Consider the following 23,095-nt stretch of genomic DNA (forward strand, 5'->3'; position numbering starts at 1 on the left):
ATTTATCATATTTGCATAGTATACTTTCATAATCCTTTCGTCACCAAAGAAAATACTTCAGTACATTTGGTTTGAATAAGAGTGTGTCCTGTTACAGTTTATTACGTGAATTCATTTTGTAGTGGGCCCAGATTTTAAAACATTGCATACTAAATTACCACGCTTGGAAGGATAATCCTTTGCTAGAGGACATGTTAACTTCTCTGATGTTTTCAAAAGTAGTTGATGTTGACATATTTGTCACATACTGTGAACTCAATTTAAAGCCTTTAAACCTGCCCCAGTTTGAGAGAGACCTGATTTGATTAAAAAGCTGTTTGGACTTTTCAGCTAATCAATTTAAAGTCCATTATCCTTTCAGTGGCTGTAGATATTCTTTAGTGAAAAATATAGATTCGTGAGGTAAATCGCTGTTGCCCTTCAAATTCTGAATATCTCTATCACCCCCTTTTTTTGATGATGTCAGTTCAAGCATTGGTTTTTAATACATTAGTAACCAATAAGAATAGAGTGATATGCTTAATTTGTCAAGCAGATTTTAAAACATAAGCTCTAAGAGAGAAAACTGTAACTATTAAAATTCTAACCTGCCCTTTCAAGTTTAAAACCTGAAGAAGAAAGTGATAAATTTTAAATTTGAAGATGGCTTTGCATTCTTTTATGTAACTTATTTATCTGTAAAGAACAAGTAATTCTTATTGGTCAAATGTTAAACTATGTTTCAAGAATGGGAGGAAGGCAGTAGATATGAGCATGAGCAGAAGAGTAGCGCCCTTTACACGCTCATTGTAATTTTACATCTTAATAGATCTTCAGGGAGCAAAAAACTTGAACAGTAGGAGGATTTGAGCAGAATACTTGGTGAAAAGTCACTAGTCAGTTACATGTAGATCAAATAGAGTGTTTCATCTTTATTCTATTAATGCAAGCTACAAGATTTTAGTCAAGTAATTTTTTAAATATAATTTTTAACTGTTGTCATTTTGGTTATTTTATAGGAAAGAAGCAATGGATTTTCATGTAGACCATCAATCAAGGCCCTTTTTAAAGTAGGTGCTGAATTTGGGGCTAGTGATTTACAATGGAGGATATCCTAAAAAACTAAAGAATTGTACTTCTGTACTTCAGAAACTTGTGACATGGAAAGCATCTGTCAAAAAGATCATAGCAACATCTTATAACAGTAGAGAACTATTTTCTATGAATTGTTTTTCCTCTCCTTTTATTAGATCAGTTTTTATTTTTTAAGATTTTATTTATCCATTTGAGAAAGAATGGGAGAGGCAGCGTGAGGTGGGGGGATGGTCAGAGGGAGAAGCAGACTCCCCGCTGTTCAAGGAGGCTGATGCAGGACTCAATCCCAGGACCCTGGGATCATGACCCAAGCCGAAGGCAGATGCCTAACGGATGCCTAATGGACTGAGCCACCTGGGCACCCCTAGATTAGAATTTTTATTTTATTATTAGATGTCTTAAATTTTAATCAGAAGTAAATAGGATGATTTGTTTAAATTATAAAAGGTAGAGCATTCTTTTTAGATTTCAGTAGATTAAAATAGAGTGATAATTATTTTTAAAGGGTTTTAAAAAAATTTAATTTTTCTTTTCATTGTTCCAAAATTCATTGTTTATGCACCACGCAATACGTGCCCTCCACAATACCCACCACCAAGCTCACCCAACCCCCCACCCGGCTCCCCTCCAAAACCCTCAGCTTGTTTCTCAGAGTCCACAGTCTCTTATGGTTGTCCCCCCTCTGATTACCCACAACTGAATTTTCCTTGAGTAATCTCTGCACCCAATATGGGGCTCAAACTCACAGCTCTTCCGACTGAGCCAGCCCCTTGTTCCTGGGTTGGGAGTTTTACTTGTGCTCTTGACATTCTTGTATACATAAAACAGTGTTCACAGAACCCTTATTTTTTTTTAAAAGATTTTATTTATTTATTTGAGAGAGAGAGAATGAGAAAGAACACGAGAGGGGAGATGTCAGCAGGAGAAGCAGACTCCCTGCTGAGCAGGGAGCCCCCACCCCCCGCCCCAACCATGTGGGACTCGATCCAGGGACTCCAGGATCCTGACCTTAGCCAAAGGCAGTTGCTTAACCAACTGGGCCACCCAGGTGCCCCCACAGAGCCCTTATCAACTAATACTTTTGTTCCTTGAAGTAGAGCAACTAATATGTGTTAAAAATTGAACTTATGTTCTAAATATTTGGGATATATTTAAATTTAAGTGAATATTGTGAAGTATATATTACTGTTGACAAAGAAGTGCTTACATTTCTATAAAGAATATTAGGCAGCTATACTAAACATGCTATTTGGTATTCTTCATATGATAGTGTTTCTTTTAACATGTGTGTGAGAAAATTATTATGTTAGATTCCTTTAAATCAGGAAGTATAAAATATTCCCAAGCCTTGTTAGAGTATCCAATTTTCTTTCTTTTTTAAAAAAATTATACATATTTAATTAAGATGAAATAGGCATAAACCATAATAAAGAAAAAAATCAGGCTAAAGTGTCATTTCCATTTTGTAGGGAGGGATCAGGAAGTGGAACAAATTACCTGGGAAACATCCTCCAACCGCCCCTAAGTAGTGAGGGTGCAGAATGCTAAAGACAAGATTAGGTCATATTCCACGTAATCCACACATGAATAAAGGGAGTCAGAAGTTTATCCTATCTGGTATAAGATCTTTTACATTTAATATATAGTGAGTCATTTCTCAGAAAGTAATACCAGTAAGTTTTAGAAGAAAGGAATTTCCATTGCACAATTGGCGAGAGACTCTCAGACACAGCTAGGCTGTAGCTGTGTGTGCTGTTACATCGTTTAACACAGAGCTGCAGTTTGGGTTTTAGAAATCAGCAATAGTTGTGTTTTGGCTTTTATTCTAGATGCTTATTACAGTTAAGGTGACAGTTGAAGCATATTAAGTAAAGGTAATTACAATTAAATGATGACCAACACCAGCTCTAGCAACCTAATGTACACTGTATCATGCTTACACAGGATGCAAGCAGTGCACTTAATTGGTGTCTTACACGCACACGCATGTGTGAGAGCACACATACACCCAGAGAACTAAAAACCCATCAAAAGCAGTCATTGTCCGTGTACTATGGTTACACATTAAAAATGCAGTTATGCCATAGAACTAAAGTATTATGAACAGCACGACTTGATATGTAAGATAACGGTGACTGGTTCTAACACAGAGCTACGCCTCTATCAGTCATTCTACTCATAATGGCTTGTAAAAGCATTGGGTTTCCAGTAGAGAAGCTACTCTATGAAAATCAGTAAATCTGTCCAAGGTTTCCCATCTGTAAAACCAGAATGAGGCTGCAGTGATCTTGAAGTGTGAACAAGATATCCAATCAAGACAGTAAGACTCCCAGCCGTAATGTAAGGTAGAAACGTCTTCATGCAGCATATGCTCTCCGGCTTCTAGAAAGCTTCATGTGCATAATATAAAGTCAAACTGCCCAAGAAGTAGACTGGAGCTCAGTGAGGCTTCCATTGTACCATGACTTTAACCTCAGGAAATGTGTGATCTGTCAGGCTTTTCATAGAGCTTGGTGCCATCCGTTTAATATGTTCAGAAATAAAAGCAGGCATGAGTCATCGTAACTGCCGTCTCAGATGTTGACGGTGCGTCTGCCACTTGAGCACCCTCCAGCCCGGTGACATTCTGCCCGTTGACTTCACAGATGTGACGTTCTGTGAGAAGACTTTCTGGCTGCAGAACTGTCTTTCACTGTGGAGGTGATCTTCCCCCATCTTTAAAGATAAAGCCAGCATGTCCAGTCCCATCATCATGCATGGTGACTCTCCGACAAAGGGCCTGTCATGAACAGTCCTAGTAATCTGCTCTCCAAAAGCTCGTTTGGGCACCTCGTGTGCTTTACCAGCGCTCCAGCCTGCACACTTTCCCCACTGATCTGGAGTACTTGGTCCCCAATCTCAGACCAACCAGTGAGGCTGGAGAATTTGCCTGGACCGGCTGAACAAATATGCCATTATCTACTGATTTAAGCCCAAGCCCAATTTTTCCATCTTGATCCTTACACAAAATGACTTCACGGGTCCCTTGCTTCATTTCTGTTCTACGAGTTCCAACATCATTACCAGTCACGGGGCCACCATAGGGTTCATACCGGAAGGTCTCGCCGCCAGCTGCCCCTGACCTGGTGCTCCAGGGCCCAGGGCCATAGGTGCACAGATTTGTTCTTCACTTAAACTCAGGCCCATGTACTGGGAGAGCTCCAGGGACAGTCTAGGATAGAGATTTCTGTCTTGAGAGATGGGAGCAGAAGCTTCGGACAGAATTGCTGGGTTGCCAGGGTTTGCAGAAAAGGCAGTTTGAGCCTGAATGACTTTGTTACCTTCAGGTCTTCAAGAGACGGGCACAGAGACATTTTTGCAAGTTTATTGTAGGCCACAAGGAACCCACTCACTGCCGCTGCCGCCCCGCCGCCTCTAGTAACTGACACGGACTTCCCAAAATACCTAATTTTCTTGGAAATGATTCTTTATCATAGTTCTGCTTTGTGTTGGTAGCATATATTATAGCACCTAGTTAAATGTCTTATATGTGACTAGGGTGCAGTAAATTATTAAATGGATGAATTAACTAGTTTTCTGGTGTTAGGAAAGATGCAATGGAAGATGTAGCTCTAGGGTTGGGAATAGTCTCATGAAGCATTCCCAGGATTTTTTATAGTTGGGCACAATATTCACTGCATTATTACATGCCACACTCATAGGCCTATTCTGTGTGTCTGAGAATTCTGTATTAACAGGACATTACCAGTTTCTGGAAGCAAGGGTATTGTTGAGTATTTTGATTTCTAATCGGTAAGTACTTATTGAATGGATAAACATGAGTTTATTCCCTTGATTTTGGTTCCTTAAATCTATTTTTTTTTTTCCTGCTATAGCCTAGCAGAGTATGTATGAAGAGGTCATTTAGGCCTGTTAGGATGGAGAGTATGAATACTTCTTTGTACATACTACTTTTTTAGAAATCCTCTTCAGAATGAATTGACATGATTTAAAAAGTGAGTCAATGAAGGAAGGAAGTATGTGTTTTTCTCCAGGACGGTCCTGTCCTCTCATAGTTTGGATGAGAGAGAAACACAGGCTTGCTTTAGAAAGGATTCTGTCCCTGCCTAACACAGTGGGAGGAATGGTGTTCCTTTCTTCACCGCTGGACTTGTCACTGCGCTTTGTGCACATAAAACGTGGCAAAGGAAACGAGCAGCTGCTTTCCATGGCTTGGGCTACTGTGACTCCAAGCTGGATTTTTAATCAAGAACCTGTGTGTATTCTCTAATAACTTGAGATAAGAATATCTCAAGAGTAGCTTTTATAGTAATAAGAGCATGTTTTTTAAGGCCTGTTAATTTCTGTATTTTCTTTATCACTAGACCAACTCCGTGTTTATTGACTGAAAGTCTCCCTCCATTCTTTGAATTTTAATCTACACAAAAATACATTCTTACTGTAAATATAAGACCACTCTCATAATTTTCTATATTATGAAATCTTATTTGACTGCCATGGTAAACCACATGAAAATAAAAAGGAAGATCCTTTCTTTACCTTTCAGAACAACAGAAGAAGCAATCATCAGTTGACCAGTAATATGCATTTTAAGTCAATGAAGTCGTCTTAAATTCAATGAAACACTTGATTTATTTATTTTTTATTTTTTTTGCTAACAGTAAATGATTTGACAACTCTAGTGTTTTATAGTACCTCAGGCTACCACAAGACACTCAATTTATGAAAACTTTATCTTGCTCAGGCAGAATTCACTATATCCAATAGTTTGAGAGATAGGTTGACAGAAAAATGAAGCCAATCAAGATTTTACCTGTTTTGTAGTGAGCTGATCCAGTTTATTACAAGTGGTCCTGTCATCGCCATGGAGGTTTTGAGAGAGGATGCTGTATGTGAGTGGAAAAGACTGCTTGGACCCGCGAACTCCGGGATGGCTCGTACCGATGCTCCCGAAAGCCTGAGAGCTCTCTTTGGAACCGATGGCATAAGAAATGCAGTTCATGGCCCTGATTCTTTTGCTTCAGCTGCCAGGGTAAGGTGTTTTAAAAATCTTTTAATTCTGTTTTTTTTGTTTGTTTGTTTTGTTTTGTTTTTTGAGTTTTTTTTTGTTGTTGTTTTTTGGTTAAATGTTTTATGTCAGAGTAAGGTCTCTTCTGTTGTTGCTGTCCTCGGGCAGGTTTTACAGCTGATCTAAGAGTCTAAAGTTTTCTCTAAAACCTTTGACCCTTTGCCTAGGATTAAATAGTGGTTCAGTAATGTCTCTTTTGTGAACTGGTAACCTGGTCATGGCCAAGGTAAGTCTTCTCCAGTTAAAATACTCATGATCCCAGTTTACGTTCAAAGCCACTTAAATTTTTCGGGCTCATCAGTGTTTGAATTACTGACTTCATATGAGACCAGTTGATGGATAGTCCTTATTCAGAAAGAAACATCATTTCGTATGTTTTAACTCAGACCTAACACCATCTTCAAGTTTAACATCCTTTTCTTTTCCTATAGAGAGTTAGTGTTTATGAAACAGTCTTTGTTCTTCCTACAGTTACTTATTTTAAATGCATAAAGGGGCGCCTGGGTGGCGCAGTCATTTAGACGACTGTTCTCAAAGCAGTAAGCCAGTGCAGCCCTTTTAAATGCTGAGTCAGACGTGTCAGTCCTCTACTTTGAACCCTGCAGAGTTACCTACCATCATCCTTTCTCCTGAAGAAATGTCTCAGACATATTTGTCATATTTGTTTCTATTTTGGACACTTAAATTTTTTAGCTCTTTCTGACATTGGTCCCTGAAATATCCCATTGTTACGAAGCCTTAGGGATACCTTCTCTTGACTCTCGTCTTGAGAAGAGTGAGTGTTGTGGATGCCATGTTAGTGACTAGCCATCAGAGACGACCGCTCCGGCCGGAGCTCACAGCATGCGCAAGGAAACTAGGGCAGTGCGTGGAAAAGGAAAGTTGAAGAACATCACACAAGCATCCTCAAATAGTCTCTCCTGATCTTCAATTCCTATTTGTTACTGTCTAATCCTTTTTCTTCCATATCGAGACTGTATTCACACTTTTCTCTTCCTCAGTTGCCTTTGACTCCTCGTGGAGAACAGCCGCTACAGTCTGGCTTCCTCCTTTCGCTCCACTAGAACCCTTCTGGCTAAGATAATAAATGTCTCTCCATTACAGAATCCAAGGAAAATTGTTCATGTCTTTTGTATCTTTCCAGTAAAAATCCTAGCAGAGTTTTTCATGAAACTTAATGAAATTCTTGCATAGAAGAGTCAAAAGAGCAAAGGGAATTTTAAAGGGGAAGAAGTGGTGGTGATAGGATGACTAATTTATACAACCGGAAGCTTTATAACTAAAGTATAAAGCTTTAGTAGGAAAAGCAGTGTGAGATGACATGGGAGTAGACAAGTGTGTCAGTGTCATAGCCCAAGTGCTCGGGAAATTACCCACAAGTAATGAGAACTTGGGGGTTATAAGTCAGTGGGCAAGCGATAGACTGATTAATCAGAAATTGTACTAGATAATTTTATGTGGAAAAAATTAACGAATTAGTTAATTCTGTGTGTAGGGTTTCCCTTAGAGGTTCAGACTCAGACTCAAACAGTGCATCCCAAACTGAACTATTTATAACTTACCAAACTATTCCTTTTGTGTTCTGCATATAATTAGCAAAGAAACTTGAGACCAGTAAATCTACTTCTCCTCTCTCTCTCTCTCTCTTTTTTTTAAGATTTTCTTTATTTATTTGACAGAGCGAGAGAGCACGCCAGCACAAGTATGGGGAGTGGGAGGGAGAGGGAGAAGTAGGTTTCCTGCTGGGCAGGGAGCCTGATATGGGGCTCCATCCCAGGACCCTGGGATCATAACCTGAACCAAAGGCAGATGCTTAACTGACTGAGCTACCCAGGCGCCCTGCTTCTGCCTCCTTTTCCCCCTACATCTAATGAGTAAAAAGTTGTATAGATTTACCGTCTAAGCATTTTCTTCAATTCTCTCCTTTTCCTTCATTCCAACTCTCACTGTTCTAGCTGTGACCTGGGCTGCTGCAACCGCTCTGGCTCAGACTTTCTCCCTCAAATTCCTCTTCCACATAGGTTTCAGAGCAAGCTGTCTACAGAATCTGATCTGTCCATGTCACAGCTCTACTAGAAATGTCCCAGAGGACTGCATTCCCCCCAGAATCAAGTTCCAGCTCCTTAACGTGTTTTATGAAAATTCTCTGAATGCTAGCCTCTTCTCCAGTCCATATCCTGCCTCTTCCTCTTCAGACTGGTTTTCTCGCTTTCTTGGTTTTACTCTTTCTACCCTCTGCTTTGGCATGCCATCTCTCCCTTTACCCAGGTAGTTTTATTGGCCTTTTAAAACTTTGCTCAGAATTCTTTATACAGAAAAATCTGTATCTTTATGGATACAGATTTTTTACGTGGAAATATGATTGGCAAATATTTTCTCACAGTGTGTTGTTTGCATTTTTATTCTCTTTACCGATGTCCTTAGATGAGGAGAAGTTTTCAGTTTGATGAAGGTCAGTTTATCAATTTATTCTTCCATTGTGGTTTCTCATCTGACAAATTGCGACCTCTTCCAAGGTCACAAAATTTTCCCTTTTGTTTTCTTCTAGAAGTTTTATATTTTTTGTTTTTATATTTAGCTTCATGATCCATTGCGAGTTAATTTTTATATGTTATGATATATAACCCAAATTTATTGTTTTGCATATAGACATCTGATTGTTCCAGCACCACTAGTTGAAATCAAAAATTTTTCCCCATTTAATTGCCTTTGCACATTTGTCATTTTTGTTGACTATATATATCTGTGAGTGCATTTCTGTATTCTTTCTGCTTTATCTATTTGTCTTTTGATAAGTCTGGCTAGGAGTTTATCAGTCTGACTAATTCTTTCAAAGAACCAGCTCCTAGTTTTGTTGATTTCTTCTACTCTTTTTTTGGTTTCTATTTCATTGATTTCTGCTCTAATCCTTATGATTTCTCTTCTGCTGGGTTTAGTCTTTCTTTGCTGTTCTTTATCCAGCTCCTTTAGGTGTAGGGGTAGGTTGTATACTTGAGACCTTTCTTGTTTCTTGAGAAACGCTTATATGGCTATGTATTTTCCTCTCAGGACCACCTTTGCTGTGTCCCACAGATTTTGAACTGTTGTGTTTTCATTATCATTTTCAATGAATTTTTTCAGTTCTTCTTTAATTTCCTGATTGATCCATTTCTTTTTAAGATTTTATTTTTATTTATTTGACAGAGAGATCACAAGTAGGCAGAGAGGCAGGCAGAGAGAGAGGGGAAGCAGGCTCCCTGCTGAGCAGAGAGCCCAATGCAGGGCTCGATCTCAGGACCCTGGGATCATGACCTGAGCTGAAGGCAGAGGCTTAACCCATTGAGCCACCCAGGCTCAATTCATTCTTTAGTAGGATGCTCTTTAGCCTCCATGTATTTGGGTTCTTTCCAACTTTCCTCTTGTGATTGAGTTGTAGCTTCAGAGCATTGTGGTCTGAAAATATGCAGGGAATGATCCTGGTCATTTGGTACTGATTGAGACCTGATTTGTGACCCAAGATGTGATCTGTTCTGGAGAATGTTCCATGTGCTTTAGAGAAGAATGTGTATTCTGTTGCTTTGGGATGGAATGTTCTGAATATGTCTGTGATGTTCATCTGGTCCAATGTGTCATTTAAGACCTTTATTTCCTTGTTGATCTTTTGCTTGGATGATCTGTCCATTTCAGTGAGGGGGGTGTTAAAGTCCCCTACTATTACTGTATTATTGTTGATATGCTGCTTTGATTTTGTTGTGAATTGGATTATATATTTGGCTGCTCCCATGTTAGGGGCATAGATACTTAAAATTGTTAGATCTTCTTGTTGGACATACCCTTTGAGTATGATATAGGGTCCTTCCTCATTTTTTATTATAGTCTTTGGCTTAAAATTGAATTTATCTGATTTAAGGATTGCCACCCCAGGTTTCTTTTGATGTACAATGGCATGGTAAATTGTTTTCCACCCCATCACTTTAAATCTGGAGGTGTCTTTGTGTGTAAAATGAGTTTCTTGTAGACAGCGTATTGATGGTTTTTTTTCCTTTATCCATTCTGATTCCCTGTGTCTTTTGATTGGGCATTTATTTAGCCCATTTACATTCAGGATAACTATTGAGAGGTATAAATTTAGTGCCATTGTATTCCCTGTAAGGTAACTACTACTGTATATTATATCTATTCCTTTTTGGTCTACTACTTCTAGACTCTCTCTTTGCTTAGAGGACCCCTTTCAATATTTCCTGTAGAGCTGGTTTGGTGTTTACAATTTTTTTTTAGTTTTTGTTTGTCTTGGAAGCTTTTTATCTCTCCTTCTATTTTCAAGGATACCCTTGTTGGATATAGTATTCTTGGCTGCATGTTTTTCTCATTTAGTGCTCTGAATATATCATGCCAGTTCTTTCTGGCCTACCAGGTCTCTGTGGATAAGTCTGCTGCCAATCTAATATTTTTACCATTGTATTTTACAGACTTCTTGTCCCCGGCTGCTTTCAGTATTTTCTCTTTGTCACTAAGACATGTCAGTTTTACTATTAAATGATGGGGTGTGGACCTATTTTTATTGATTTTGAGGGGGGTTCTGTGTGTCTTCTGGATTTCGATGCTTGTTCCCTTTGTCATATTAGGGAAATTCTCTACAATAATTTGCTCTAATATACCTTCTGCCCTGCCCCCCCTTTCTTCTTCTTCTGGAATCCCAATTATTCTAATGTTGATTCATCTTATGGTATCACTTATCTCTCCAATTCTCCTCTTGTGGTCCGTTAGTTATTTGTCTCTCTTTTGCTCAGCTTCTTTATTCTCCATCATTTCGTCTTCTATATCACTAAGTCTCTCTTCTGCCTCATTTATCCTAGCAGTAAGACCCTCCTTTTTTAATTGCAACTCATTAATAGCTTTTTTGATTTCAGCTTGGTTAGATTTTAGTTGTTTTATTTCTCCAAAAAGGGCTTTTATTTCTCTAGACAAGGTTTCTCTGATATCTTCCATGCCTTTTTCGAGACCAGCTAGCACCTCGAGAATCATCATTCTGAACTCTAGGTCTGACGTATTACCAGCTTCTATATTGATTAAGTCCCTAGCCTTTGGCACTGCCTCTTGTTTTTCTTTTGTGGTGAGTTTTTCCACCTTGTCATTTTATCCAGATAAGAACATATGAACGAGAGAATGAAATACTAAAAGGGTGGCAAAGACCCCAGAAAAATATATGCTAACCAAATCAGAAGATACCCCAAATTGGGGGGAGAAGAAAGGGAGCAAAAAGAAGTTTGGGGCACATGGGTGGCTCAGTGGGTTAAGCCTTTGCCTTCAGCTCAGGTCATGATCTCAAGGTCCTGGGATTGAGCCCCACATCAGGCTTTCTGCTCAGCAAGAAGCCTGCTTCCCCCTCTCTCTCTGCATGCCTCTCTGCCTACCTGTGATCCTCTCTGTGTTAAATAAATAAATAAAGTCTTAAAAAAAAAGAAGTTTAAAATTTTTTTTAAAAATTAAAAAAATATATGGGCGCCTGGGTAGCTCAGTGGGTTAGGCCGCTGCCTTCCGCTCAGGTCATGATCTCAGGGTCCTGGGATCGAGTCCCGCATCAGGCTCCCGAGCCCGCTTCCCTCTCTCTCTCTCTGCCTGCCTCTCCATCTACTTGTGATTTCTCTCTGTCAAATAAATAAATAAAATATTAAAATATATATATATATATATATATATATATATATATATTAGACTGGTGAATAGAACAGAGCCACCCACTTGATTTTGGGTGTATTTTTGTCTCTTAGAAGAAACTACCTCCCATAATTTTAAAGAAAGAAAAGCATATATATACAAAAATAAAGGTAAGCACAATGAAGGGATGGAGTATGACTGTAAAGATAAAAATTAAAAAAAAAATTCTAAAGAAGGAATTGATAAGAATAGTTGGTTGGGAAAAGAAAGAAAAAGAAAGTAGAGAGAATTTGCTCAGGCTGGAGATCAGAACAAAGCCCTGTGCTGGATTTAGGGTATATTTTTATCTATTAAAAGAAATTGTATCCCAAAATTTTTTAGAAGAAAAAATCCTATATGTATTCAGAAAATAAAGGTAGATACAATGAAGGGTAAAATATGACTATAATAGTGAAGGTTTTAAAAGATTTTTTTAAGAAAGCTATTGTTAAGATAAACTAGTTTAAAAACATTGAAAGAGGAAAGAGGAACAGTTAAAAAAATTAGAATAAAAAAGATAAAATTAAAAATATTTAATTAACTTTGCAAGACTAAAGAATCATGGGGGGGAAGCCATGAATTCCATGTTTTGCTTTCCCCTCCTCTGGAATTCCACTGTTCTCCTTGACCAGTGAGCTTGGTCTTGGCTGGATATTCTTGCCGATCCTCTGCAGGAGGGGCCTCTTGCAATGATTCTCAAATGTCTTTGCTTGAGGCGGAACTGCACCGCCTTTGCTAGGAGCTGGGCTAAGCAATCTGCTTGGGTTCATGCTGGGAGCTTTTGTTTCCTGAGCGCTTTCCGTACTGCTTTGGAGGACGGGAATGAAAATGGCGGCTGCCCAGTCTCTGCCCGGTAGAGCCAAGAGCTCGGGCCCCACTCCTTACTGCACCCTCAGAGAAAACCAGTCAATCCCTCCCATCTTCCTGGTTTCCAGCTGTGCTCCCCTGGCCTGTGCCTGTTTCTCTCTCTGGCACACGGCCCCCTTTGGAGTCTCCAAACCCAGCAGATTCTTGTGGCTCTGCTCTTCCAGGGGGGTCTCCCCAGATCTGCCACTTGTGGGGTACCTGCTCAAAGAGCAGTAACCTGACTGTTCCAGGGATCACAGTTTAAGGTAACTCCGAGCTCGGAGCTCACTCCTTGGCTCCATCTCTGTAGGTGGCTTCCCTGCCCTAATACCTGCGAGTTCTCTGTACACTCAGACATCCCTGATCCTTCCATGACCCCACGGGACCTGAGACCATGCTGTCCCTGCGAGGGTTCCACCCCTGCTTAGCTTCTGGAGTGATGTCCCTCAGTGGAGCAGACTTTTAAAAGTTCAAATTTTGTGCTCTTGCTCCACTTGCCAGGAGCACCCCCTCCCCCAGTCTTCCCATTGCTTCGGATTCACTTCTCCGCATGTCCTACCTTTCAGAAAGTGGTCAATTTTCTGTTTCTAGAATTGCTGCTCTTCTTCTCTTCAATCTTGTGTTGAGTTTGTAGGTGTTCTGAATGGTTTGATAACTGTGTAGCTGAACTCCTGCGACCTGCTGTCATCTCAGTCTGCCAGTCCTCTGCCATCTTGACTCTAATCTATTTGTCTTTATGCTGATTTCACACCTGAGAAATTAAACATCCCAATTAAAAATGAGCAAAAAAATTGAACAGGCAATTAACTAAAGATGACACATGAATGCGTATATAAGTGCACATTAAAAATATACAGCATCATTAGATATTTTGGAAGTACTAATTAAAACCACAGTGAGATGCTCTACACACCTTTTAGAATGACTAAGGCTTAAAAAAACTTGACCGTTTCAAGTGGCATTTGTGAGGGGAAACTAGAACTGCCTTATGCTGCTGAGAATTTAAAGGGTACGGTCACTTTGGAGAACAGTTTGGCAGTTATCTAAAAAGCTAAACATATACCTACCCTATGGTCCAAGCATTCTTCTCTTAAATATTTTCCCAGGAGAAATGAAAGGAAATATCAATGCAAAGACTTGTACATAACAGTTTTGTTCATAGGAGCCTTGTTTGTATATCCAAAAATTAGAAATAACCCAAATGTTGAAAAGATGAATGGATAAACCATGATATTAACACAAAGAATAGTATTTGGCTATAAAAAGGAATGAAATGTTAATATACAGTACAGTCGATGAATCTCAAAGTAATCTTGCTAAGTGAAAGCTAGACAAGAGTACATACTATATAATTTAAGTACAGCTGTTAAAAATTAAACTAATTCATAATGGTGGGAAACAGGTCATTGATTACAGGGCCAACTTATTAATGGTAAGGGAGGTAATGGTGATAGTTAATGATAGGGGAGGCAGGGAGAGGCAGAAGAAAGGTATTACCCAAAGGAAGGAGGGGTGACTGATATATTTATTATCTTGATTGTGGTGATGTTTCCACATGAATAAACAAGTGTCAAAACATCAGATTGTATCCTTTAAATATACTCATTTTAAAGCATGTTAATTTGACCTCAACAAAACTTAAAAACCAGTAACAGTAACTCTGATCAACTATTATCTGTTTCTTAGTTCTCTGAAGGTACCCTTCCTTGATGCTTGCTTCATACCTACTGCATAGCTCTATTGCTTACCATATTTTAAAAGCATTTGTGTTTGTTTACCCTCCTGATAGACTGAATTCTTTAAGGATGTCCAATTTATTGTCATACCTCCAGGATCTAGGTCACTGGTGTTCACAAAATTTTGGAATTCAAAGCAACAACAATAAACCTTATGTTTATTAAGTGCTCACTATGTGACAGGCACTGTTTCAGACACTTTAGTATCTCATTTAATTCTCACAGTCTCCCATGCATTTGCTTATATCATCCCAATTTAGCAGGAACTGAGACTCAGTGAGTTTAAACACCTTGGCCTCATGAGGACTTGAGCCCAGGCATCTTTGGCTCCACAGCTCTGTGCTTGACCACCAGCTAACACTATGTGTGCTGAAGTGGTGGCCTACCTGGTTTTAAACATTACAGTTTTTTATTTCATTTTGTGTTGTGTTGTGTTTTCTGTTTTGTATTTTGTTTTCTATATTTTGTTATATATTTTGTTTCATTTTATATTTTATTTTTTAGTGATAGTGAGAGAGAGCTCAGAGAGGGCAGGGAGAGGGAGAAGCAGACTCAGACTCCCCACTGAGCAGGGAGCCTGTGTGGGGCTCAACCCCAGCACTTGGGGATCATGACCTGAGCTGAAGGCAAATGCTTAACTTAGCCACCCAGGTACTCCCTTTATAGTCTTTTAAAACACAGAAGTAACAGAAACACTCTGGAGAATTTAGAAATTGAGAATGGAAGTTTGGCAATAGTCATCCTGCCAGTGATGTTTACAGCTGTTTATGGCATATTTTTCCTGCTCGTTCCCTTGATTATTTATATATTTTACAAACTAAACACCACATACATGATTTTAATTTAATTTGATTCCTTTTTTCACTTAATACAACATTTTATACATTACCAGATTACTGTTATAAGAGTAAACTTCAGTGGGTGCAGAATATTTGTGGTATGAATTTAACATTTATTTAAACATCCCCTTACTTTTGGACATTTTGTTAGGTTATTAATTGTTTTTATTTGTACATAAGGCTGCATCATGGAGCTAAATATGAAGCTAAGTCATGTGACTTCCTATTTTATTTCTTAGTTTTTTCAATTTTCTGAGAACAGATTTCTTATTTGATATTAGAGTATGTAAAGAGAAAGTTCAATATTTTAATGTTTTAGGGCATTTACAAAAAGGATATTTATTTAAAATTATAAAAGTTTTGGAGAAACATTTAACTGGCAGCCATTTCATGATACTTTTATTATGGTAATTAAAGATACGAATGTAGAGTAGTCAGATGTTTTAGTGAGATTACCGTGAGCTCTTAGGTGAAATTTATGTAGTGCAACTGTATACTTTACAATTTGTTAAATATAGTAAAAAAAAAAAATTGAAGATTCCATGAGTCTATTCTGTTTTTTGAGAAAGTTCCATATCTCTGTCTTTTGCTGTGAGGCAGTTTAGGAGCATATAAAGGGTTACAAGTAATAGCAAGGACCCTTGGAAGGAGAGGAGCTTTATGCCATGGGTTTAAGCAGCTCAAATCACAAAGGAGAATTTTTTTGTGTGACTTTACATTTGTATGAAGTCTCTGATTGAGTTGCCGTGACAATGGCCTGGTAGAAGCGCTCTTGCAAATGTTAGCTGGGATTGGTGATTGGGACAGATAGGCCCAGCTATGTAGGGAGAAAGAGAAAGCAAAGCCATGGAATAGAGTTACTCCCTGTCACTCAGAATGTGTATTTAAATAAAACCTTTATATTCCTTGCCTTAAATACATATTCATTCAACATATGTAAATGAGTACTTGGAAAGTTGGCATTTTCATTTTCTTAAAGTTGAGGAAGAAAAGAAATGAAAGTTGAGACCAAAACAATTGAAATAATTGGCCCAATAATTGTTTAAAACTGAAGGGGAACAATTGAGCACCGCTTCTTTACTTTTTTTTTTTTTTTTTTTAAAGATTTTATTTATTTACTTGACAGAGAGATCACAAGGAGGCAGAGAGGCAGGCAGAGAGAGAGAGGAGGAAGCAGGCTCCCCGCTGAGCAGAGAGCCCGATGTGGGGCTCGATCCCAGGACCCTGGGACCATGACCTAAGCTGAAGGCAGAGGCCTAACCCATTGAGCCACCCAGGCGCCCCAGCTTCTTTTTTTTTGAAAGGCAGACGTGGAAAAGGCTCAGGGCTTTGGAACCAGTGTGACCTGGATTTAAATACTGGTTTTGCCACTTGCGAACCCATAAGGGCTTGTTTCTCAGGCTTTCAGGGTGACATTTCTCTCATTTCGGCAATGTGGATAGATAGATTCTATTTAGCATGTGCAGAATTTATTAGTTTCTGAATTTCAGTCAGTTCAAAATATGGGAAGTCACTAGTGAACCAGACCAGGTCCTGACTCCCTTGAAGCGTCCATCCATTGCGATGGTTGGGTGCTGCTGGATAGTAAGTAAACAGGCATAAAACCTGTCGCACGGTCAGTGCTCTGAGAAGAACAGAGAAGGAGGAGAAGGGGTAGAAAAAGACCGGGCTGGGGGAAGGGTTGTGTGTCGAGTAGAGGCGAGGAATGCTACCAAGGGTGGGTCAGGAATCGTCACGTTATGTTTTAGCAGAGAGACCAGAAGGATGTGAGGGGGGAAAACCAAGCAAATGTCCCGGAGAAAGAGTGTTCCGGGAGAAAGGGAGCAACGCACGTGATGTTTGTGAGGTGGGAACACGTTGGCTACTTTCAGGTAAACGGTGAGTGCATGAGGCCAGCGAGGCCGGGTGGGAAGTCAGTGTTTTCACGGGACGAGGGGACTGGCTCAGGGAATTGCCGGGGCCAGACCGCGTCCAGCCTTCCGACATCTAGAGCTTCAGCGTTCTTTCCGAAGGAGGTGAAAGACCCCTGGAGAGTCTGCGCAGAGGAGGGACGTGATGTTTTACAGGTTTCCTGCTGCTGCCGTGCAGGCCAGGTGGGCGTGGGTGTGTGGGGACGAAGCGGGCATGGGAGGTCACTAGATTAGAGCAGCGTCAAAGGGCGCTCTGGTGCTGGGCCTGGACCAGGGTGACATGTGGAAGTGGCTGGATTCTGGAAGCATTCCGAACGGTTTCCTGAGAGACTGAGTGGATGGCTAAGAAAAGGACAGGAGTGTTTTTTTTTCGGTTGGCCTGTGCAGTCGGAGGGGCAGGAACAACAGGGAGGGAGTGCACAGATTTGCAGGGTCGGCAGAAATCAGGACATTTTCAATAGGAATTATCTCCAAGTGGGGGTGGCGCAGGTGTAGGGGTGGAGTTTAGGAAGGAGGCTGGACTGGAGGCAGGCGCGTGGGAGCCGTGACCCGACAGATGGTGGGAGGTTGTTTATTACTCTTTGCACTACTCAGGGAGAGTAATAAAGGCAGCAGTATGGTGAAAAAGTACTTGCTGTCCAAGGAGTAGAGCATTTTCATTCTGAAAGGTCTTCGTGCCAGGAGTGCACAGGCATATCATTACTCTTCGGACAATTCCTCATCTTCTCTGTGGTTCTTAAAATTGTACATCGATGTGGCACATTAACACAGTCTGTGATCTTCCCATTCTTAAATTCATCGAAAAATGCGATTTACTTTGAGCCGTTTGTCTTAGGTGTTAAAGGACCTACAGTGCTATGCAGGTTAATTACTGGCTTCACACTTAACATTTGTGATGGGCAATTACCCCCCAAACCACAATTTTATAAAAGTACAGGGGACTCACTGGGAGCATCACCAGCTTAAGTTGGTGGAACTCTTTGGAGCCGGAGAGAGAGGGTTCTCTAGGGAATAGTAGAAACAACAGTAACAAAAGCTTAAAGGCAGGAAAGATCTGTCTAAATACTTAGTGTGACTGTGTTTGTGGCTAGTTCAAGTTGCTGAGTTGTCATCTCTGAACCGTGTGCAAAGCAAATCACATAGCTTGAATCTGGTTATAAAATACAGTTTATATGATCTAATTGTATGCTAGAACTGTAGTAAGTTCATTAGTTTTTTCTTTTTAAGATTTTATTTTTGAGTAATCTCTACACCCAACATAGGGCTTGAACTTACAACCCCATGATCAAGAGTTTCATGCTCTACTGACTGAACCAGCCAGGTGCCCCAGGTCATTAGTTTTAACTAGTTAAAACTAATTTTGTGGTTTTGATTCTTAAATATGAATCTGCTTCTATAAAGAATTCCTACTTTTTAATTTTACATATTTTAATAGAAAGTTTAAAATTGGACCTGTGTCTATGAACTAATGCTTTGGGGGAAATGAGAACTTTGTATTCATTACTGTCCATATTCAAAGTATGTTAAGATGTTATTAGTTTTAATCCTGGGGCAGAATGATACATATTCTCATTACTCTAATTAATACTTTTTATATGATCTTTTGATTATAAGACTTAAAACAGGGTTCTGTAAGTCAGTTAGCCTTTGTAAAAATCATTTTTAGAAAACTTGAAGCAAATAATTTATATTACGAACTTCAAAAGTAATTGCGTAGTTTTCCCCCCTCTCACATAAATATCCCAGAAGTTCGAGCTAAGGGATTACATAGGTCAAATTTATTTCTCTCTGTCTTTAGGAAATGGAGTTATTTTTTCCTTCAAGTGGAGTTTGTGGACCAGCAAACACTGCTAAATTTACAAATTGTACCTGTTGCATTATTAAGCCCCATGCCATCAGTGAAGGTAAGTGCTATCTTGAATACAATATACCCAAATGCATTTTGTTAATAAGAGCTTATTTTGTTAGTTTACCTTCTTGATCTATTTTATATGCAGAAATTAAAATATAATTTTAATATTTTAATTTTTTCTTTAAAGTCACATGAATGAAGGTGACATGAGATAAAAAATCTGTCTCCATCTCTATTTATACTCTTAAAAAGGTTTTTATTGAGTTGCTGATCATGGTCATGCTTATCCTGTTTCAGGTCTTGATTCCTTGACTTTTAATCCGCCTCGTTTTTCCAATCACATAACCGATTCACTCAATTCACTGAAATAATTCTCCTAATGTACAATTTAAAACAATGTCTACCACATCTGTGGTTTGCCCTTTCCGAGAAAGCTGGGGAAACTTCCTTCTGAAACAAAGTTCTTTGAATAAATAAATAGACACACACACACGTATGTACATGCGTAGATAGGTAGATTGTATATATGGCTGTATACTGAGAGTTTGCAGGTGTTTTTATCTTACTTGTCATCTTCTATTTATTTAGTCTGTTGTATGTAGTTTTGTCAACTATTCCAAATCCTTTTGGAAATGAGATGGGTATAATTTTTTTAAGTATTTATTTTATTTTAATTAGTTTTTAATTTTTTTTATTAACATATAATGTACTATTTGCCCCAGGGGTACAGGTCGTGAGGTTTACACACTTCACAGCACTCACCATAGCACATACCCTTCCCCAAGTCCATAACTCCACCACACTCTCTCAATCCCCCTCCCCCCAGAAACCCTCAGTTTGTTTTGTGAGATTAAGAGTTTCTTATGATTTGTCTCCCTCCTGATCCCATCTTTGTTTCATTTATTCCTTTCCTACCCCTCAAGTCCCCCACATTGCCTCTCAACTTCCTCATATGATAATTATCTTTTGCTGATTGACTTATTTCGCTCAGCATAATACTCTGTAGTTCCATCCACATCGTCACAAATGGCAAGATTTCATTTCTTTTGATGGCTACATAGTATTCCATTGTATGTATGTACCACATCTTCTTTAGCCATTCATCTGTTGATGGGCATCTAGATTCTTTCCATGGTTTGGCTATTGTGGACATTGCTCCTATAAACATTTGGGTGCGTGTGCCCCTTCGGATCATTACATTTGTATCTTTGGGGTAAATATCCAGTAGTGTGATTTCTGGGTCATAGGGTAGCTCTATTTTCAACTTTTTTTTTTTTTAAGATTTTATATATTTATTTGACAGAGAGATCACAAGTTGGCAGAGAGGCAGGCAGAGAGAGGGGGAAGCAGGCTCCCTGCTGAGCAGAGTCTGATGTGGGCTTGATCCCAGGACCCTGAGATCATGACCTGAGCTGAAGGCAGAGGCTTAACCCACTGAGCCACCCAGGTGCCCCTATTTTCAACTTTTTGAGGAACCTCCATGCTGATTTCCAGAGTGGCTGCACCAGCTTGCATTCCCACCAGCAGTGTAAGAGGGTTCCCCTTTCTCCGCTTCTTTGCTCGCATCTGTCATTTCCTGACTTGTTAATTTTAGCCACTCTGACTGGTGTGAGGTGGTATCTCATTGTGGTTTTGATTTGTATTTCCCTGATGCCGAGTGATGTGGAGCACTTTTTCACGTGTCTGTTGGCCATCTGGATGTCTTCTTTGCAGAAATGTCTGTTCATGTCCTCTGCCCATTTCTTGATTGGATAATTTGTTCTTTGGGTGTTGAGTTTGATAAGTTCTTTGTAGATGTTGGATACTAGTCCTTTATCTGATATGTCATTTGCAAATATCTTCTCCCATTCTGTCAGTTGTCTTTTGGTTTTGTTGACTATTTCCTTTGCTGTGCAAAAGCTTTTAATCTTGATGAAGTCCCAATAGTTCATTTTTGCCCTTGCTTCCCTTGCCTTTGGTGATGTTCCTAGGTAGAAGTTGCCGTGGCTGAGGTCGAAGAGGTTGCTGCCTGTGTTCTCCTCAAGGATTTTGGTGGATTCCTTTCTCACATTGAGGTCATTCATCCATTTTGAGTCTATTTTCATGTGTGATGTAAGGAAATGATCCAGTTTCATTTTTCTGCATGTGGCTATCCAATTTTCCCAACACCATTTGTTGAAGAGAGTGTTTTTTTCCATTGGACATTCTTTCCTGCTTTATCAAAGATTAGTTGACCACAGAGTTGAGGGTCTATTTCTGGGCTCTCTATTCTGTTCCATTGAGCTATGTGTCTGTTTCTGTGCCAGTACCATACTGTCCTGATGATGACAGCTTTGTAATAGAGCTTGAAGTCTGCAATTGTGATGCCACCAACTTTGGCTTTCTTTTTCAATATTCCTCTAGCTATTTGAGGTCTTTTCTGGTTCCATATAAATTTTAGGATCCTTTGTTCCTTTTCTTTGAAAAAAATGGATGGGATTTTGATAGGGATTGCATTAAATGTATAGATTGCTTTAGGTAGCATTGACATTTTCACAATATTTGTTCTTCCAATCCATGATCATGGAGCATTTTCCCATTTCTTTGTGTCTTCCTCAATTTCTTTCATGAGTACTTTATAGTTTTCTGAGTACAGATTCTTTGCCTCTTTGGTTAGGTTTATGTCTAGGTATCTTATGGTTTTGGGTGCAATTGTAATAATTTCTCTTTCCTTTGTCTTGCTGTTGGTGTATAGAAATGCAAGTGATTTCTGTGTATTGATTTTATATCCTGACACTTGACTGAATTCCTGTACAAGTTCTAGCAGATTTGGAGTGGAGTTTAATGCATTTTCTGCATAAAGTATCCTATCATCTTCAAAGAGTGTAGTTTGACTACTTCTTTGTTTATTTGAATGCCTTTTATTTCTTTTTGTTGTCTGATTGCTGAGGCTAGGACTTCTAGTACTATGTTGAATAGCAGTGGTGATAATGGACATCCTTGCCACATTACTGACCTTATGGGAAAAGCTCTCAGTTTTTCTCCATTGAGAATGATATTCGCTGTGGGTTTTTCATAGATGGCTTTAATAATATTGAGTATGTACCCCTCTGTACCTCCCTACACTGTGAAGAGTTTTGAACAAGAAAGGATGCTCTATTTGTCAAATGCTTTTTCAGCATCTATTGAGAGTATCATATGGTTCTTGTTCTTTCTTTTATTAATGTATTGCATCACATTGATTAATTTGTGGATGTTGAATCAACCTTGTGGCCCTGGAATAAATCCCACTTGGTTGTGGTGAATAATCCTTTTAATGTACTATTGGATCCTACTGGCTAGTATTTTGGTGAGAATTTTCGCATCTGTGTTCATCAAGGATGTTGGTCTGTAATTCTCTTTTTTGATGGGATCTTTGTCTGGTTTTGCGATCAAGATAATGCTGGCTTCATAAAATGAGTTTGGAAGTTTTTCTTCCATTTCTATTTTTTGGAACAGTTTCAGGAGAATAGGAATTAGTTCTTCTTTAAATGCTTGATAGAATTCCTCTGGGAAGCCGTCTGGCCCTGGGCTCTTGTTTTTTGGGAGACTTTTGATGACTGCTTCAATCTCTTTACTGGTTATGGATCTGTTCAGGTTTTCTATTTCTTCCTGGCTCAGTTTTGGTAGTTTATATGTCTCTAGGAATGCATCCATTTCTTCCAGATTGTCAAATTTGCTGGTGTATAGTTGCTCAGAATATGTTCTTATAATTGTTTGTATTTCTTTAGTGTTGGTTGTGATCTCTCCTCTTCCATTCATGATTTTATTTATTTGGGTCCTTTCTGTTTTCTTTTTGATATGTGTGGCCAGGGGTTTATCAATCTTATTAATTCTTTCAACGAACCAGCTCTTAGTTTCATTGATTTGTTCTACTGTTCTTTTGGTTTCTATTTCATTGATTTCTGCTCTGATCTTTATTATTTCTCTTTTCCTGCTGGGTTTAGGCTTTCTTTTCTGTTCTTTCTCCAGCTCCTTTAGGTGTAGGGTGAGAAACTATTTCCCAATATTTTAAAGAATGAAATATATATATGTATATGTATATATATGTATATGTATATATATGTATATGTATATGTATATATATATATATATAT

General features: G+C 39.0%; 1 protein-coding gene and 1 pseudogene across 2 annotated transcripts in view; one reads left to right on the forward strand and one right to left on the reverse strand.

Annotated features, from left to right (window-relative positions):
- Positions 1 to 23,095, forward strand: part of NME7 (NME/NM23 family member 7) — a 245,071-nt gene that overhangs the window by 15,851 nt on the left and 206,125 nt on the right. For both annotated transcript variants that reach the window (XM_045087758.1, XM_045087757.1), the window contains exons 5-7: positions 999 to 1,049; positions 5,899 to 6,106; positions 18,948 to 19,053. In XM_045087758.1, coding sequence (XP_044943693.1) covers positions 999 to 1,049; positions 5,899 to 6,106; positions 18,948 to 19,053 — 365 coding nt within the window. The remainder of the gene's footprint in view (positions 1 to 998; positions 1,050 to 5,898; positions 6,107 to 18,947; positions 19,054 to 23,095) is intronic.
- On the reverse strand, positions 3,514 to 4,427 carry LOC106006204 (annotated as a pseudogene).

This window comes from Mustela putorius, unplaced genomic scaffold, assembly GCF_011764305.1.
Source record: "Mustela putorius furo isolate JIRA1106 unplaced genomic scaffold, ASM1176430v1.1 tig00001451_pilon_pilon_pilon, whole genome shotgun sequence".
Lineage (NCBI taxonomy): Eukaryota > Metazoa > Chordata > Mammalia > Carnivora > Mustelidae > Mustela > Mustela putorius.